This window comes from Ovis aries, chromosome 13 (assembly GCF_016772045.2).
Source record: "Ovis aries strain OAR_USU_Benz2616 breed Rambouillet chromosome 13, ARS-UI_Ramb_v3.0, whole genome shotgun sequence".
Taxonomy (NCBI): Eukaryota; Metazoa; Chordata; class Mammalia; order Artiodactyla; family Bovidae; genus Ovis; species Ovis aries.
The window spans coordinates 310,732-331,239 of NC_056066.1; the positions used below are offsets into that span (position 1 = coordinate 310,732).

The 20,508-nt window shown below is 40.1% G+C and overlaps 2 protein-coding genes across 2 annotated transcripts; both read right to left on the minus strand.

Moving 5' to 3' along the window:
• Positions 1-3,315: 3,315 nt before the first annotated feature.
• LOC114117541 (AP-2 complex subunit mu-like) lies at positions 3,316-5,246 on the minus strand. Its single transcript, XM_042230390.2, has one exon. The coding sequence runs from the start codon at positions 5,099-5,101 to the stop codon at positions 3,794-3,796; it is 1,308 nt and encodes a 435-aa protein (XP_042086324.1). The 5' UTR covers positions 5,102-5,246; the 3' UTR covers positions 3,316-3,793.
• On the minus strand, positions 3,794-5,101 carry LOC114117536 (AP-2 complex subunit mu-like). Its single transcript, XM_042230378.1, has one exon. The coding sequence runs from the start codon at positions 5,099-5,101 to the stop codon at positions 3,794-3,796; it is 1,308 nt and encodes a 435-aa protein (XP_042086312.1).
• Positions 5,247-20,508: the final 15,262 nt, after the last annotated feature.

A 20,508-nucleotide genomic window follows, 5' to 3' on the forward strand; every position in this document is an offset into this window, starting at 1 on the left:
AGTTTTAGAAATGAGTGCATTAAAAAGATAATAAAATTGTAGTATATTACTTGCAATGAAAATACAAAAGAAAGCTGTCCATGAAAACGAGTGTCCTAAAACACTTTATCCTACATATAAACAGTCAACATATTCACTTTCATACATACCCGACTTGTGAGTTGACATAACTTCTTTAAATCCTGTGCCTCAGCTTCTAAGTTGGCACGATAACGTTGACAACCTCCAGTGACGCCTATGACATAGACTGCTTTTTGAGGGTATCAGCCAGTTCTTGTTGAAGTTGTCTCACAACTGCCTAATAAGATGCTCTGTCACTGAGTTTATCAAATCACTTTACTATTATATTATGTTAATAATAGATAACTCCAACATAGGTACTTTGAAAATTATCACCACAGACAGCAACTCACTTTCTTTTTCCTCCTCACTGAGTTTGGTTACAACTACAGAAGGGGCCACCCTCCAGCCTTCCTGATATTAAGTTACTCAAAGGATGTGGCCCCACTGTCCATGCCCTGCCCCTCCCAATAAATGTGCAGAGCTTCACCACCTCACATCCAGAAAGAAATGAGTGTGTAGGTGGGAAAAGTGATGGAAAATTCCACACTGTGGAAACATTTTCCTTTCCTTTTTTTATTAGAAGCTTTCATTAACTCAGAGATCTTCACATATTCCAACCAGTGCTCAGATCTTTCCAATAGATTCCTACCTCAGCAGAAGAATGAGTCCATTCCCTTGTTGCTTATCTATTTTATATCTAGTAGTATGTCTATATTAATCCCAAACTCCTAATTTATCCCTCTTCCCCAACTTTGCCCTTGACTAACCATAAGGACATACTGGAGAGCACAGGGAACTCTACTCAATATTCTGTAGTCACCTACCTGGGAAAAGGAACTGAAAAATAATGGATATATGTGTAGGAATAACTGAATCAATTTCCTGTACATCTGAAACTAACACAAAATTGTAAATCAACCATATTCCAATGTAAAAGAAAAATGAAATTTTAAAAATGAGGTTGCTCCATGGCCTTCAAGGAACCTCGATATCCTGGCCTCCACCTGCCTCCAGACTGCAGCCCCTACGACCTTCTCCCTGACTCACTCTATTCCTGCTGCTCACGAATCCTGTCATCCTTCATTTTTAGTGGACAAAGTTGTATTCAGATGATACTAATTGATCCTTAAAACGAGAATTACGAGCAAATTGTTTGTAAAAATGCTCTAAGAAAATAACATAAATAGCAGCGGGAAGATTAAATCAGTAATACTTTGGCTAAAGCTCACCATTCGAGTCCCAAATTATGATTCAATGACAAATAGATGCCTTTAAAGCACTGAGAGGTCATAAGAAAAAATGATTCAAGGCTGAAATTTTCCCAAATTAATATAAATAAAATTAAAATTATACCAACAAATATGACAAAAAGGTATGACAAGCTACTGAAGCCAAAGTACAATATATAAAATACATGAACCATGTACACCCGTGGTGGATTCATGTCAATGTGTGGCAAAACCAATACAGTATTATAAAGTAAAATAAAGTAAAAATTAAAAGTTAAAAAAATAAAATAAAATAAAATAAAATACAGCATCTGGGAAACCTGGAATTGACTGTCAAGGTAATCCATGTAACTGAAAATTAATTTTGAAATATTCATTTTAGGTTTGAGCATTTCACTTCTCTGCTTCATCATGATACTGAAATGTGGTAACATAAAGATTAAAATTCTTATCCTAATAGTAAAAGAGTAGATTACTAACACTATCTATATTAATAATTTAGAACTGAATCTCTTAACATTTCATAAGCAATACGATGCTCTACTCAAAGTAAAGCATCTCTTGGCTCTAATTTTTATTTGCTGGATACAAGGTGTACTTTTAGGCTGGTTTAGAGACCACAGATTCACAGCCTATGTATTTTTTATGTTCAACTAGATTCAACATTTAGCCAGAATCAAGAATCACTGTGAACTTTCTTTCAGGAAGTATGAGAATTTCTTCTTCTGGGTACTTACTTCTCTTTCTGCTTTCTCATTTTTGTACTGACACATTCTCTCTTTTAAATGATTACACTCCTTGATTAACTCCTTGTTTCTTTCCTCTAGCATCAGAACTTGTTTCTCACGTTCGGCCTGAAGTTTTTTCACAATCTGTTGAAACTGGTCTTGGATGCTAATGATCGTTTTCTCTTTACTGTCAGCTCTGTTTTGTGCATCATCCAGTTGCTGTCGGAGCAACATGTTTTCACTCTGGAGTCAAGATAATCTCTCCTCTAAGGATTCCTGCTTTCCAATATATTTATTCACTTTGCCTTGTTCGTTATGATACATGTGTTCAGTTTCCTGCTTTTGACACTCTGTTTGGCTTAGGTCTCTCTGGACATGTTCTAACATCAAAATCTTTCCTCTGAGAGAATCTCTCGTGTGATGCAGCTTAATTTCTAGGTTATTGAACTTACTTTTCCGCTCTAGAAAGTTGCTGGGAAAGCATCTCGTTGTTATCTTTCAGGTTAGCCACCTCGGTCTTCATTTTGTCCTGCAAGTGTAACCACTCATCTCTTGCTCTCTGGAACGCAAGTTCCAGGTCTCTTTCTGATGTTTGACATTGATGATGATCGTGTGAAGCAGCAGCCAGTCTAGAACGGTAGGATTCCACTTCCATTTCCAGTCTTCGTTTGCTTTCTTTTTCATTCTCCAGCTTAGAGTTTAGCATTGTATTCTCAGCTGTTGGAGCGTTAAGCTGACTTAACATACTGGGATATAGTCTTTGTTGACATTTCCTCATTCAGTTTTATTGCCTTTTGAAGATCATCATTCTTTCCTTTTACAATTTCAATGTCATCAAAATATTTCTTTTCCTTTTCCTGGTGCTGATGTTTCACTGCATCTATCTCCAGTCTTAGCATGGCAATTTCATCCTGCAGCATGTGGTTCTTGCACAACAGGTCTTTTGCTTCTTCACAACTATCAGAAACCTAAGTGAAACAAAGGAGACTTTAATTAGTACTCAATAAGAAGTGATGGAATTCCAGTGGAGCTATTTCAAATCCTGAAAGACGATGCTGTCAAAGTGCTGCACTCAATATGTCAGCAAGTCTGGAAAACTCAGCAGTGGCCATAGGACTGGAAAAGGTCAGTTTTCATTCCAATTCCAAAGAAAGGCAATGCCAAAGAATGCTCAAACTACCACACAATTGCACTCATCTCACATGCTAGTAAAGTAATACTCAAAATTCTCCAAGCCAGGCTTCAGCAATACGTGAACAGTGAACTTCCTGATGTTCAAGCTGGTTTTATTATTTTTTTCCATTCTACAGAGTTTATTAGGTTTATAACTGGACGAAGTCACACGTGTACAAAATGAAGCTCACACTATCCCAAAGCAGAGTAGGAATTGAGGGCTGGAGATCCGTTACTGGCCTTTGGGGGAGCTCCGAGGTGAGGGGCAGCCAACCCTCCCACTCCAGAGATGTGGCCACAGGAGAGGGGAGGAGAAGGAGCCCACTTGGCTTTGGTCACAGAACTCAAGAGCCTGGCAGTGGGCTAGGGCAGGCGGATGGATGGTGGAGTAGGAGCCTCTGAAACCACCCCGTTCAGGGAGCCCAGGGACTGCTCCACCAGTCCCACTCGCAATGTGCTTGGTCCAGACCTAGACTCGGGGGCTAGTGCAAAGGGCAGGCAGCAAAGCAGGAGGGAGGAGACACTGATGTGTGGTGGCCGAGGGCACCCAGACCTGTGGAAGAGGGTGGGTGGGGAGGTGGGCTAGCGGCCACCAGGCAGCTAGCAGCGGGTCTCATAAATGCCGCTGCGGCCAATGTAGCGCGCCCATTTGATGACATCGTGGTCGCTGTAGTTCAGCTTCGGTTCAAACACCTTCAAGTAGCGCACCTTGAGGCCAGAAGGTGCTAATGGCACCTCAAAGTTCATTGAAATGGGGGGTCGAGCCCATTTCTTCTTGTCGTTGGTGGGCAGCAGCTCAATCTCAGCGCTGATTTGCGATTCCTTCATGCCTGCCATGCGCTTGATCTTCCACACGATGGCGTTCTCACTGGCCTTATACTTGGCCTTCCCCTTCATGCAGATTACCTGCACCCCACTAGTGTTCAGTGGGGTTGGGATCCGCACCTCAATCTTCTGAGCCAGTAGTGAGGGTTTGAAGTTGGACTTAATGACCACCTTGACCTCCAGCTTGGTGCGTCCCACTTCCCGAACTAGTGGGATCACGCGAAAAGGAAGGATGATGTCCTTGGTGGTGCGATACCTCATGAGTTCAAATTCTTCATCTGGTGGGATAAAGCTGATGCTGCATTCAGAATCAAACTTGCTGAGTCGCACACACTGGTGGAAGGTGCAGTCATCAATGGCAATTGATTGCTTCCCGCTCTTGCTTGTTTCATCAGCTGTGCCTTTGCCTTGCTTCTCAATGACGATCTTGTCATTCATTCCAAACTTGCACTCAGGCATGCCACTCAGATAGCTCTTCATCACCACCCGGCCTGACACATGGGCGCTCAGGACCTGCCCTTGCGGGGACATGAGGAGGTTCACACTCTCCAGCACATCCAGGAAGAGCTCATTCCGGCGATACTTGATGCCCTCCCGCTGCCAGCCAATCTGCCCGGTCACCTGGCTGGTGATCTGAGACTGCTCTTCTTTTGTCTGATGCTGGCTCTTGATGCCCTGCTGGGTGATGAAGGTTTTCAATGCACCTGTCTCCGAGTTCTGTGGGTAGCCAAAATCTAGGATTTCGTCCAGCAGCTCATATATGAGCACAAAATTGTTCTTGATGTTCTCTTCGCTGATCTTGCCAAAGTAGGCAGCCATTACGTCACACATCTTATAGAGGAATTCAAAGACCATGGCAGCATTGACATTCTGCTTGGTGACAGCTGCCAGCCAGTTGTTGGACCGTTTAACATGGAAGAAACTGGTGCGAGCGATGTTAGTGACGGGGCTGCGCACCTGCTGCCGGGCGTGGATAACATTGACCCGAAAGGCGTCCACTGCATTCCTCCCGATGTCATCTCGGTAGACCCGGGAGATGAGCACCTCCCCCTTGTGATTATAGATGAATAAGCCTCCAATCATGGCGGCAGCTCAGTCTTCGCAGCCCATCGCTCTGAGAAGAGACCTGGTGTCCGCGGCCCTCTGCTCGGCCGGCCCGGCCACTCTCCGGATCCCAAGATGTCCGCCCGCCCCCTGCTCGCCTGCCCGCTGCCTCGGCTTTCACTGCAGTCCAAGCTGGTTTTAGAAAAGGCAGAGGAACCAGAGATCAAATTGCCAACATCCACTGGATCATCAAAAAAGCAAGAGAGTTCCAGAAATACATCTATTTCTGCTTTATTGACTATGCCAAAGCTTTTGACTGTGTGGATCACAATAAACCATGGAAAATTCTGAAAGATGGGAATACCAGACCACCTTACCTGCCTCTTGAGAAATCTGTATGCAGGTCAGGAAGCAACAGCTAGAACTGGACATGGAACAACAGACTCGTTCCAAATAGGAAAAGGAGTACGTCAAGGCTGTATATTGTCACCCTGCTTATTTAACTTCTATGCAGAGTACATCATGAGAAACACTGGACTGAAAGAAACACAAGCTGGAATCAAGATTGCCAGGAGAAATATCACTAACCTCATATATGCAGATGACACCACTCTTATGGCAGAAAGTGAAGAGGAACTAAAGAGCCTCTTGATGAAAGTGAAAGAGGAGAGTGAAAAAGTTGGCTTAAAGCTCAACATTCAGAAAACAAAGATCATGGCATCTGGTCCCATCACTTCATGGGAAATAGATGGGAAACAGTGGAAACAGTATCAGACTTTATTTTGGGGGGCTCCAAAATCACTGCAGATGGTGACTTCAGCCATGAAATTAATAGATGCTTACTCCTTGGAAGAAAAGTTATGACCAACCTAGACAGCATATTCAAAAGCAGAGACATTACTTTGCCGATGAAGGTCCATCTAGTCAAGGCTATGGTTTTTCCTGTGGTCATGTATGGATGTCAGAGTTGGACTGTGAAGAAGACTGAGTGCCGAATAATTGATGCTAAAGCTGAAACTCCAGAACTTTGGCCACCTCATCCGAAGGGTTGACTCATTGGAAAAGACTTTGATGCTGGGAGGGATTGGGGGCAGGAGGAGCAGGGGACGACCAAGGATGAGATGGCTGGATGGCATCACTGACTCAATGGATGCGAGTCTGAGTGAACTCCGTGAGTTGGTGATGGACAGGGAGGCCTGGCATGCTGCGATTCATGGGGTCGCCAAGAGTCGGACACGACTGAGCAACTGAACTGAACTGAAAGTGACATTTCATGATTTCCTCTCAAATGAAAAACTAACCTCTATGTTTATACAATGAAAAGAAAATACTACACGAAGTGTGTCTCCAAATGGAAAAAATAAGGTTCAAACTCAGACTTTATATATGCACAAATACCTAAAAGTTCAAAAATTTAATTGAAGACAATGAATCCGTGAAAGTAAAAAAGAAACCCCAAGAGACTTTTCAAGAAGCTCAGAACTGGAAAGGCTTTTCTTTGAATTACAATGAACTTGGGAAGGCTTAAACAAAAGATGTATAGATCTGACTACACTTAAAAATTGCATCTGCTATGGTTTATTTGTACAATGGAATACTACTATGCCATATAAAAATGAAATGTTATTTGTAGCAACAGGAATGTTGGACCTCGACATTATCACACTAAGTGAAGTAAGTCAGACAAAGACAAGTATTATATCATACTGCTTACATGTGGAATCTAAAAATGAACTTATTTACAAAACAAAAAGATCTTCACAGACACCGAAAACAAACTTATGGTCACCATAGGTGAAAGGGAGGTATGGGAAGGGAGAAATTAGGAAGTTGGGATTAACATATACACACCAGTATATATGAAATACATGAATTGTTACTTTTGAACTGTAGTGTTGGAGAAGACTCTTGAGAGCCCCTTGGACTGCAAGGAGATCCAACAAGTCCATCTTAAAGGAAATCAGTTCTGAATGTTCATTGGAAGGACTGATGGTAAAGCTGAAACTCCAATACTTTGGCCACCTGATGGGAAGAACTGACTCATTTGAAAAAACCCTGAAGCTGGGAAAGACTGAAGGTGGGAGGAGAAGGGGATGACAGAGGATGAGATGATTGGAATGGTATCACCAACTCAGTGGACATGGTTTGAGTCAACTCTGGGAGTTGGTGATGGACAGGGAAGCTTGGTGTGCTGCAGTCCATGGGGTCGCAAAGAGTCAGACACGACTCAACTGAAACTGAACTGATATATAAAATAACCAACAAGGATCAACATAAGGAACTACACTTAATATTCTACAAGAAAAATCCTCTGCCCATGGAGTTCTCCAGGCAAGAATACTGGAGTGGGTAGTCATTTCCTTCTCCAGAGGACCTTCCCAACCCAAGGATCAAATCCAGGTCTCCTGTATTGAAGGCAGATTCTTTACAGTATGAGCCAGCACAGAAGCCCTATATATATGTGTGTGTGTATATATATATATACACACACACACATATACATATATAGCTGAACCACTGTGCTGAATACCTGAAACAACACAATACTGTAAATCAACTATAATTCAATGAACAGCACTACTTGCCAGCTTTAAAAACACTGCATCTGATACCTAACCTACACAGCTACCTCACAGTAACAGCTTAGCTCTCTATATATTTAAATAGACAAAATTTCATAAAAAACTTTTCTGAGACGATGCTATCTTTCTAACATTTTTACAGTCAATTAGAAGAATTATCCCTTTTGATAACTGTACTAAGCACTTCTACAAACATCAATTAACTCATTATCTATAATTCTGGAAAGGAAGAAGTTAAAAATATAAATAAGCTGCAGGCTTTTCGCCAGGTCTTCTGACTCTAGTAGTCCTCTTACATCAAACCACAGTTACTTCTTTAGTACAAACATACAAAGTAAGCCTCTTATTTCACTGATGGTACACACACTAATGGTAAATAAAGTAAAATGTAGAGAGCTCTTCTTAAAAAATCATGAGATTATTTGCTACAGCAATAACTTTCATTATCTCTTCATAATGTTTAAAATAGTAACATGGGGGAAATACAATGAAAAACACAATAATCATCTCTAATATATATTATGGCATATCTATCACTGTTTTCAAAATTCCCTGTACTGAAACAGGACACACAGAGCAGAGCGCTCATCTTCTCACAAGTAGAAGAATGACATTCACAATGTGGCCTCAGAACTGCCTATAGACTCCTCCTCGCCATCAGGGAAGTGATAAACTAACCTAGTGATCTTTCGAGGAAATGACATCACCACCAACAACCAGAATATCTGTCAGTAGCAAAGTGTGTTTTCTTTAGAGGGGGAGGGGGGACTTTTATAAGTTTGTTCTATAGAAACAACTTTTTAAGGTGTTCAAAAGTGTTTTAACAACTGATGGCACAGTTTTTACGAATTGAAAACCTGTAAATGATGTGAAAAGGTCATTGATAGGGTACTGGTTAAAGAAATGACAGTGAAGCCAAGAACGGACTCTGATTTAGACACTGAAGATGATGCCGTGCATGGAGAGACCGACACGTTCACTCCAAGGCAGAGGGACCTGGTCGGGTAGTGCAGTCAATGGTGGACCACACACTGTCTTCCTTGCCTAAACCACGATCAGGGTGCCGGCTCTTCCAAGATAGTTGCAAAAACTTTGAGATCAATTCCTGTGGAAAATATTAAAGGCCTCTCCTTGGATGAGGCCATTGTGTGTCACTACCTATCTGCAGCAGACAAACGGATCTGAATTACAAATATTACTTTATCCAACAGATGGAAAATGTTTCCCTCCTCAAAATATAGATATATAAGCCTTCAAAATCCTCTACACTTTCTATAATGTGTAGTGTTGGTTTCTAAAATATATACATACACAGAGACATATACACATATTTGAAAATGACTATAGAAAATACCTCAGTTCATTTCCTTATTAGCCATTTCTATATCTTTTTTTTTATTTTTGGCAAGGTGATTAGCCAGAATTCCATCCTGTAACATTCTGGCATTCCATTCTCAAGAAAGCTGCTTCTGAGTGTCATTTCGCTCTTCTATAACCTGGAGAGACATTATATGAAGTTTGGGGCCTATACATTAAAAAAAAAAAAAAAGTTAAAAGCTTAGGAGAAGAATCTAAAATGAAAAAAAAAAACTGTTTAAAGGAAGTAGCCTTTTTAAGCACAAGGATTCCCAGATGAATAACTCAGATCTTAATTTAAATGCCTGTTAAATTTATCACAGAGCAAAAACATAGGCAGACATAGTATTGTGAAGGAAAATTTCTTTACAAAGCACTTAACTAGTTTCTTCACAATGTCAACGCAAGTTAGCTTGTATTTTAACATAAAAAAAGCCAAAATTAATACATGGATTGGAATTAAGAATACTACTTTGTCTAATTTATCAAAAATGCCAACCATTATGTTAATGATTAAGCTTGATTTATGTCCATTCCTCCACTCAGAAAACATACACAGACCATCTATGAGAAGCCAAGAATGGCAAGAAATTAATAACTTAAGCTCTAAATGTCACAGTTCATTCTTCAGATAACAATTTTGTTCTAAACCTAAAAATACATATTAAATTAAAGGGATACTATACATAATATTGACATAGTGTCAGAAATTTGAAAATTTCACCAAAGATTGCTCTACCTGATTCAGATCGTTTCTCACAGTCTTCGGTTCCATTTCCAGTGCTCTGAGAGTGAGTTCAAGTTGCTGTTTCATTTCAACTTCTTTACTATATTGGTCTTCCTCTTCAGTTCAGTTCAGTTGCTCAGTCCTGTGCGACTCTTTGCGACCCCAATGCCATTCTCCCGAATCATCCCACCCTCTCCCTCTCCCACAGAGTCCAGCAGACTGTCCTATACATCTGTTTCTTTTGCTGTCTCGCATAGTGGGTTATTGTTACCATCTTTCTAAATTCCATATATATGTGTTAGTATACTGTATTGGTGTTTTTCTTTCTGGCTTACTTCACTCTGTATAATCGGCTCCAGTTTCAGCCACCTCATTAGAACTGATTCAAATGTATTCTTTTTAATGGCTGAGTAATACTCCATTGTGTATATGTACCACAGCTTTCTTATCCATTCATCTGCTGATGGACATCTAGGTTGTTTCCAGGTCCTGGCTATTATAAACAGTGCTGCGATGAACACTGGGGTACACGTGCCTCTTTCAATTCTGGTTTCCTCAGTGTGTATGCCCAGCAGTGGGATTGCTGGGTCATAAGGCAGTTCTATTTCCAGTTTTTTAAGGAATCTCCACACTGTTCTCCATAGTTTGAGTTACCTGAGTCATACAGCAAATTCCCACTGGTTGTCTATTTACAAATGTCAGTGTACATGTATCCATGCTGCTCTCTCCATTCATCTCACCCTCTCCCTCTTGTTCCCCACCCTTGTCTGTAAGTCTGTTCTCTATGTCTGCATCTCCGTTGCTGCTATGTGAACAGATTCGTCAGACCCATCCTTCTAGATTCCATGTTCTTCTCTTTCTGACTGACTTCCCTGTTTAATATGCTCTAGGTTCATCCCCTTCATTAGAACAGACTCAAATATATTCCTTTTTATGTCTGCATTCCATACAGGCTCTGATTGTTCCTTAGCCATGTTTTGAGGAGGGTCATGGAGCTATTCTGCTCCATTTCATTTTGGGCCTCCAGTCTAAGTGCTCATGGCAGAGCTGCTTCTGGGTGAGCCCTCTGAGGTCTGTGAGCACGGCGCTGCCTGCTCTTCTCTGGCGGCCCGCAGGGGGCGCCAAACCCCCTCTGACCCGCGGGGGCAGGACGCTTTGCCTTCAGACTGGGCTCGGTGACCAGCTGGTGGGAGCTTTGTCTCCTCAGGGCCGGCAGGGCTCAGGCTCCTGGATAACGGGGCATGGCGACCCCATGAATCCCAGCACTGCTCCCTAATTTTTTCATACAACATATCAGCATTTCTTCTCTGCTCTTCTTGCTTTAAGCTGAACCTGCAAAATTTTTACAGCTTTTCTTAGAAAATCATGAGATTATTCATTGCTATAATAACTTTCATTCCCTCTACATAATGTTTAAAATAGTAAAATGGGGGGAAATATAATGAAAAACACTTAATAATTCTCACAGTTTTCATGCAGAGGGTTAAGAATAAAACTCCATCCGTTATTTTTTTCTGTCTTGAGGAAAATGACTACTGTATACATCTGTGCATGGGAATGTAAAGCAATATAAACTTCTTAAAGAATAGTTTAGAAATATAGATCACAGACCTTTTTTAAGTTCTCATACTTTGACCAAATAATACAATATTATTAAAGAAAATGTACTCAAAATAATTAGAAAGGTAGAAATGAATTTATAGAAAAAAACATTTCTTGTAGTATTAAATATAATACAGAAAGTGAAAAACAACCAAACGTCAATGTGCTAAATAATTAATAAGGTTTCCATTATGGTGGACTTCTTTATGGTCATGAAAATGATGATTAGGAAAAACATACATTAAGTTTTTAGAAGCATCCACTGTTAAGAACCTGCTATATTTCCAAGAACTTCACACTCCACAATACTAGTACCACTTTCTCCTCTGTAAAATCCTAGAGGATAAGCTAGTCCTTATAACATGTCTACATCTCTGCAGTATTAAAGGAAACAATAGTTCGAATATTTCTTGAAAAGCGAGATGTACAGTACCTCAAGCTGCCAAGCTCTTGTTCCCACTCCACTTTCTGATGTTCTAGCTGTGATTTCACTTCTTTGGTTTCTGACAGCTCTTTCTGTAGCCCACAAACCTTACTTTCCACTTTTTTAATCTTTCCACTAAGCAGTTCACAGTCGCTCTTTTTTAAGTCCCACTAATCTTTCATACATGTGCAAAATGACGGGTTTTCACTTCGATTTCTGTTAGATGATCTAGAGGATGACCTTCACTGATGTTCTTCCATGTAGGTGACCAGTTTTCCTGTCACTGTTTCTTAAGAAGACTGCCATTTCCTCTTCGCTCGCTCCTGGTTTGATTTTCATGAACTGACCACATACATGTGGCTTCATCCCTGGGCTCTATTCTTTCCTGGAGTCCATGTGTCTATGTTCCTGCCAGTTCCTCACTGGGATGGTTACTACAGCTCCTTGATGTACTTTGAAGTCGAAGAGGAAGATGCCTCCAGCTGTGTTCATCTTTGTCAGATTCTTTTTGGCTGTTTAAGGTCCTGTTCAATATTCAGATCAGTTCAGTCTCTCAGTCGTGTCCGACTCTTTGCAATCCCATGAATTTCAGCACGCCAGGGTTCCCTGTCCATCACAAACTCCGGGAGTTCACTCAGACTCACGTCCATCGAGTCGGTGATGCCATCCAGCCATCTCATCCTCCCTCGTCCCCTTCTCCTCCTGCCCTCAATCCCTCCCAGCATTAGAGTCTTTTCCAGTGAGTCAACTCTTCACATGAGGTGGCCAAAGAACTGGAGTTCAGCTTTAGCATCATTCCTTCCAAAGAACATCCAGGGCTGATCTCCTTCAGAATGGACTGGTTGGATCTCGTTCCAGTCCAAGGGACTTTCAAGAGTCTTCTCCAAAACCACAGTTCAAAAGCATCAATTCTTCGGCGCTCAGCTTTCCTCACAGTCCAACTCTCACATCCATACATGACCACTGGAAAACCAAAGCCTTGACTAGACCGACCTTTATTGGCAAAGTAATGTCTCTGCTTTTCAATATGCTATCTAGGTTACTCAAACTACCGCACAATTGCACTGATTTCACATGCTAGTAAAGTAATGCTCAAAATTCTCCAAGCCAGGCTTCAGCAATACATGAACCATGAACTTCCTGATGTTCAAGCTGGTTTTAGAAAAGGCAGAAGAACCAGAGTTCAAATTGCCAGCATCCACTGGATCATCAAAAAAGCAAGAGAGTTCCAGAAATACATCTATTTCTGCTTTCTTGGCTATGCCAAAGCTTTTGACTGCATGGATCACACTAAACTGTGGAAGATTCTGAAAGAGATGGGAATACCAGACCACCTGACCTGTCTCTTGAGAAATCTGTATGCAGGTCAGGAAGCAACAGTTAGACCTGGACATGGAACAACAGACTGGTTCCAAATAGGAAAAGGAGTACGCCAAGGCTGTATATTGTCACCCTACTTATTTAACTTCTATGCAGAGTACATCATGAGAAACGCTGGACTGGAAGAAACACAAGCTGGAATCAAGATTGCCGGGAGAAATATCAATAACCTCAGATATGCAGATGACACCACCCTTATGGCAGAAAGTGAAGAGGAACTAAAAAGCCTCTTGATGAAAGTGAAAGAGGAGAGCGAAAAAGTTGGCTTAAAGCTCAACATTCAGAAAACGAAGATCATGGCATCCAGTCCCATCACTTCATGGGAAATAGATGGGAAAACAGTAGAAACAGTGTCAGACTTTATTTTTTTGGGCTCCAAAATCACTGCAGATGGTGACTGCAGCCATGAAATTAAAAGACGCTTACTCCTTGGAAGAAAAGTTATGACCAACCTAGATAGCATATTCAAAAGTAGAGACACTACTTTGCTGACGAAGGTCCATCTAGTCAAGGCTATGGTTTTTCCAGGACTTCCCTGGTGGCTCAGATGGTAAAGTGTCTGTCTACAATGCAGGAGACCCGGGTTCGATCCCTGGGTGGGGAAGATCCGCTAGAGAAGGAAATGGCAATCCACTCCAGTACTATTGCCTGGAAAATCCCATGGACAGAGGAGCCTAGTAAGCTACAGTCCATGGGGTTGCAAAGAGTCAGACACGACTGAGCGACTTCACTTACTTCACTTATGGTTTTTCCAGTGGTCATGTATGGATGTGAGAGTTGGACTGTGAAGAAGGCTGAGCACCGAAGAATTGATGCTTTTGAACTGTGGTGTTGGAGAAGACTCTTGAGAGTCCCTCTGACTGCAAGGAGATCCAACCAGTCCATTCTGAAGGAGATCAGCCCTGGGATTTCTTTAGAAGGAATGATGCTAAAGCTGAAACTCCAGTACTTTGGCCACCTCATTCAAAGAGTTGACTCTTTGGAAAAGATTTTGATGCGGGGAGGGATTGGGGGCAGGAGGAGAAGGGGAAGACAGAGGATGAGATGGCTGGATGGCATCACTGACTCAATGGACGTGAATCTGAGTGAACTCTAGGAGTTGGTGATGGACAGGGAGGCCTGGTGTGCTGTGACTCATGGGGTCGCAAAGAATCGGACACGAGTGAGCAACTGAGCTGAACTGAAGTGAATCTTTCATACGCAAGAATTGTATCCCAGATTTTCAACAAGCTAACAGAATCTGCATGATAAAGAAAAAAGATAAAAACAAACAAAAAAATTATGTGAGTAATTTTTGAGTATAATGGACTGTGCCTTTCACATTCACGATCCAGGCATTGAAAAAATATTAAGTGTCTACAATGCGGAAGACATTATTCTAAGCTCGGCAATTAAAACAGACTCCACTGGCTCTTGTTTAGCTTGAAGTATAGTAGAACAGAAAGATAAATAAAATAATTATGAACTCAGAGGGTACTCTAAGAAAAGAGAGTTCTATAATCACATAACAGAACTTGACATAGATTGGGTGCAGGAAAGATTTCCCTGGGGAAGAGTTGTCACATTGAGAAATGAAGGATGTGCAGGAAATAGTAAGTAGAGTAGGAGGAACAACCCTGTGCACAGTCTCCAACTGCCAAATGTTTTTAACCAAGACAGAGTGAACAGCTACTGATTTACCTTCCTGAGTGGGGCAAGCAAAAACGATGCCAAAAAAAACACAATAAACGATGATTTTCATGACAAAGGACTTAAAGGAATGAAAGACAATGATCCTGGAAACACAGGAGGTTAGCCTAAGGAACACCCCAGCTCACTGCCTGGACAGAATTTCCAGGCCCCGACACGGAGAGAAGGAATGGAAGCTGAGTCAACCAGACTCCCTGACAGGAGGTGATAAAGCTGACAGTCTGGTGAAACCAAAGTGGGCAGAGATCACAGATCAGAACCGCAGAGAGGAGAGAGTGGAACAGAGAGGAAAAGGACCCTGGAGATCTGAGGAGGAGCTGCTTGGCATTCAGCAGAGGAATGAACAGTGCCCATCTGGGAGAAACCACCTGAGACCAGGGAGAAACCACCTGAAAAGACTACAGGAACCTGTGACTGGTGCTCACTCAGTCCCAGGAATTCTATCTATTCTCATGAGCCAGGCTGGAAAAACTCCTAGGTACCAGCAGAATGAACAGGGTGGTCAGCAAGGTCTTGCTTCCAAGGCAGGAAATAATCAGCCCTAGCCCCAGGGTCCTTCTGGATGCACCTAACAAATCATAAGAAGCAAGAGCACAGAAGGATCTCTGAAAAACTCTCAATATTTGGAAACTAAATCACACAGATCTAAATAACCCTTGGATCAAAGAGGTAATGAAAAGAATTACAAAATACTTTGAACTGAATGAAAATGAAAACACAAGACCAGCAGACATTTTAGGAAACTGATATGCTGATAATAAAATTCATGTGGAAAGAAGGGTAAAAAATAAAACAAGATGAAGCTAGACAATTGTGACCTTTAACCATGAAGCAAAGAGAAGCAACAGTTGGGCTTTAAGCAAAGGGGTAACATGAAGAGATCTGAACTTTTAAAAAATGGATGATAATTGTAGTTGCTGTGTGGACTGAGCTTCTGGGAGGTAGAATGGCAGGGAAAGAAGTTCTGAGATTATTTCAGTTATTCCAGAAGGAAAGTGATGCTAATCTGACCTTGGGTGAAGGCACAGGAAAGAAGAGTCAACAGAAGGTACAGTGAGTGAGAATGATCATAGGCCTGTGGCACAGAGTATACACTCACGTTCATGTTCTTTTAATACAGAACCTACTTCTGAGATGCACAGCACTGTAACATATCCCTGGCTCTAGAGCAGTACTAGACAAGGTGTACATGTATTGCTACTAGACCATACACAAACAGGCGTTGTATTTATATTCACACTGCAGTCCTACCTGTACACCTTGTGTCAAGTTGTTCAATTAGCAACATGGAATTCTCATAGTGAAGCAACTCACCATCCTCGGAGGCTGTTTCAGATGACTGAGTTAAGTCATTAAGGTCATCCACAGAATTAATTTGTTCTTTCACCTATACATAAATAATACTATTTCATAATGTCCTTAAAATACTTATAGAGCATACTAATTGTACAAAGGTGATAAATATCTCTTCATTAAAGCAAAAACAGACACTTTTGAAAAGGACAGATTTTCTTTATCAAAAGGATAACTTTATCAATGTGTTTCTAAATTAAGTTGTCAAAGTATATGTCTCTACAACAAAGCAAGAGTTTATATTTTGCTACTATTCCTTTTACAAAGTATTTTTTACTAGGAAAATATTTTTTATAGTTAACTTTTTCACTATACCTTGTTATTTTCATTAGATTTTATCTTTGCAGGCCTAAAAAAACAAATGATTCTTTTCAGGCTAATATTAAATACTTAAAAATACAAATACTTAAACTTTGTTTTTTATATAAAATCTTTGCATTTGCATTGGTAAGTAATATTTTTATAAAAGGATTAAAACAATAAAGAAGAGTAACATTAAAGGACAAACAAAATACATTTATAATATTAATAAAGCATTTAATTTAGATCAAAGAAAAGGAAAAACATAATATTACTTGCATTATGTGACGAGAACCAGTATACCAGGATTTCTTGCAGTTACTATTTTCAATAAGAACTATGTTTCACAGCAATAAAACCTATCTGGGAAGTGTTCCTTAAGTTCTTATAAGAAAGAAGCCCAGTTTTAATAACCATGATATTAGCCTTCTGAGGACATCCTATGCAACTGCTATGCATTATTACAAGCACTTTATATGTCTTAATGGCATTTTAATCCTCACAAATATTCTGGGAGATAGGTAATACATTAGGTCCTCTACATAGGAAGAAACGGAGCACAGAAAGGCTGAGTAAGTTGCCCAAGCCCACACAGCAGGTCACCAACAGACCCAGAGTTCAAACTCAGGAAATCTGGCTTCAACACTGCAGTTCAAAAATATGCTGAGAAAGTAATATTTAAATAAGTCTTCTTAAGTAATAATGAGAGCAAATGAGTCTATATTATTATTCCATGTCCAGTTATAACTATAAATAATAATTTCTGAATTTTAACACGTTTCTCAAAAAATAAAAAGACTTTAGAGGTAGGCAATGCTGGAAATCTACTTTCACTAAACACGTGCTTTTGTAAAGAAATTCATCAGTAGGCATTCATTCAACCATTCTGCTGTTTATTCATGAATCTGATATACACTTATTGAGGACATAATACGTTTTGATAATACTCTTATAATGGGAAACATAGTTTTTCTAATTTAGAACTTTATAAACCAAAATTAATTAATTTGTGAAAGATTGTTAGTAGTTTTTTTTTCTGCTGAATATAAACAAAAAATTTCCCTTTTCCTTAGAATCTACAAACAACTATGACATTGATATGATGTAATGGTTCAGTGTACCTTACAAAATCATAGTTACTCACGATGTTACTATCAAATAGAATCATCAAGGAATTATCAAATCCTATTCAGTATAGCCTAAGGGTTTGTAAGTTCATGATTGCATAATTTTTTATTTTATTTATTTTTTTTAATTTTTATTTTTACTTTATTTTACTTTAAAACACTGTATTGGTTTTGCCATACATTGACATGAATCCACCACGGGTGTACATGTGTTCCCAAACATGAACCCTCCTCCCACCTCCCTCCCTATAACATCTCTCTGGGTCATCCCCATGCACCAGCCCCAAGCATCCTGTATCCTGCGTTGGACATAGACTGGTGATTCGTTTCTTACATGATAGTATACATGTTTCAATGCCATTCTCCCAAATCATCCCACCCTCTCCCTCTCCTTCAGAGTCCAAAAGTCCACTCTACACATCTGTGTCTCTTTTGCTCTCTTGCATACAGGGTCATCATTGCCATCTTTCTAAATTCCATATATATGTGTTAGTATACTGTATCGGTGTTTTTCTTTCTGGCATACTTCACTCTGTATAATCGGCTCCAGTTTCATCCATCTCATTAGAACTGATTCAAATGTATTCTTTTTAATGGCTGAGTAATACTCCATTGTGTATATGTACCACAGCTTTCTTAACCATTCATCTACTGATGGACATCTAGGTTGTTTCCATGTCCTGGCTATTATAAACAGTGCTGCGATGAACATTGGGGTACATGTGTCTCTTTCAATTCTGGTTTCCTTGGTGTGTATGCCCAGCAGTGGGATTGCTGGGTCATAAGGCAGTTCTATTTGCAATTAAAATCTATGTAGGACAGAATTAGCTGAACTAATCATCCACACGTGCAATTACTTAGGAATATTATACCTCAGAATCAACAAACAAGCCCTCACCATAAAACTATGTATAACAGAAGTATTATGTAAATTAGTTTACTGTAATAGTTTAAAGATGATGCCAAACAATCAATAAGCTTTCTAATACTGGAAATGCAAACAAGATTAAACTCAATAAACACGTCCTCTGCTGGCTCATTTCTAACAGCATACATACTCTAAAAGCTCCCATCTAACATAAAACAAGAAACTCCTTTGAACTCCACATTCCTCTTCGGTTACCATCTAGTTCTCTATTGCCTGTCCCAGCAAATATTCCCTACAGGGATGTTTACATGTATTCAGTACAGTCCAGCTTTCAAGGAGACTATTTACTGAAACGATTTCTGGCCAAAGGCATCAGTCTTCACTTTAATCTTTCAGCAGTGTTTGTCCACTATAGTTGAGGAATCTGTTGTCTTGGCCTATACACCATATTATGCTGCTCTATTTCCAGAAGAAGTAGTCGGTGCTTATTTCTTCCTCTAGAAATAAAGAATTTGTAGATATTACCTGTCATCATCCTGATCCACTTCACTTAAAATGCTGTCATCATTAACATGCAGCAGACCACCAGTCAGTGGATCGGTCTTTTCAAATATTGGTGCAATCACACATTCTTCTGGTGTCCATTTGCTATTGTCCTTTTTCTTTACTTCCTTCCTATGCATGCCAGGATCACTTTTTAAAAAATCCACAAAAAAGCCAATATTTTCTAATAACTCAACTGAAAAAGAATAAAGAAGCAATTCTTGTAAAATTCCTACTCTTACCCATCTTAAATCATTGATTAATTCACAAAATAGTTATTAAGTACCAACCATATGCAAGAAAACACAAATTCTTGCCTCAAAGACAGATATACAATTATGATATGATGTGATATGTAAGAGATATATGAAAGTGATCAGTGAAATAAGGAAGGCTTTACAGAAGAAGTGAAGAGAGAAAATTACAAAGAAGAAAAAATGGAGAAAATCATTCTACTTGGAGATTAGAATACGGAGCACAAAGATCAGGCACGTGGCATCTAGTCTGTTTCCTAGGAACCTGGAAGGAAAAGTACGAAACACATGATAGAAAGCAGGGAGGTGCATCTTTGGAGAGACATTGGGAAGAACCTCAAGGGCTACACTGGAAACCTAGAGTTCACTGCCTAACACAACGACTCTTACCCATGGGAGTCATAATTAGATTTACACTTTATTTTCTGTTTTGCTTTTAAATACAATAATGCTTAATTTAGGGGTTTCCCTGATGGTCCAGTACTTAGAAGTCTGCCTGTCAGTGAGGGGGCACTGGTTCGATCCCTGGTCCAGGAAGACCCCACATGCCACGGGGCAACTAAACCCATGCTGCACAACTACTGAAGCCAGCACCCTAGAGCCCATGCTCAGCATCAAGAGAAGCCACCACACTGAGGAGCCCAAGCACTGCAGCTGCAAAGACCCAGCACAGCCAAAAAGGAAGAAAAAAAAAAAAAAGTAATGCTTAATTTGGGTGACTTTTTAAATGACATGAGGCACATACACCATGAAAGAAAAAAATCAAGGAAATATTTGGGGTGGAGGGGCGGTGAGGCAGTTTACTTTTAAACCACCCACATGATGGGGTGATTTCAGCATTATGGCTGAAAGACCAGTACCTCATCAGTTCCCCCACCATCAACAACAATTTGGCTTCCATCCATGAACATACTCAAAGTGATATGAGAAAAAAAACCTGCCAACCAAGAATACTTTATCCAGAAAAGTTATGTTTCAGAAATGAAGGAGAAATAAAAACTTTCCCAGAAAAATCAGAGGTGAGGGAGTTCCTTACCACTAGACCTGTTTCATAAGAAATGCTGAAAGAAGTCCTCAAACTGAAATGAAAAGATGTTAAGTAGTGACATAAAATATATTTAAATATACCAAACACTGGTAAAGGCAAGTAGGCAGTCAAATTCAGAATACTCTAATACTGTAACATGGTGGTATGTTAAATTAACTTTAGTATTATGTCTAAAGGACAAAAAATAAAAATA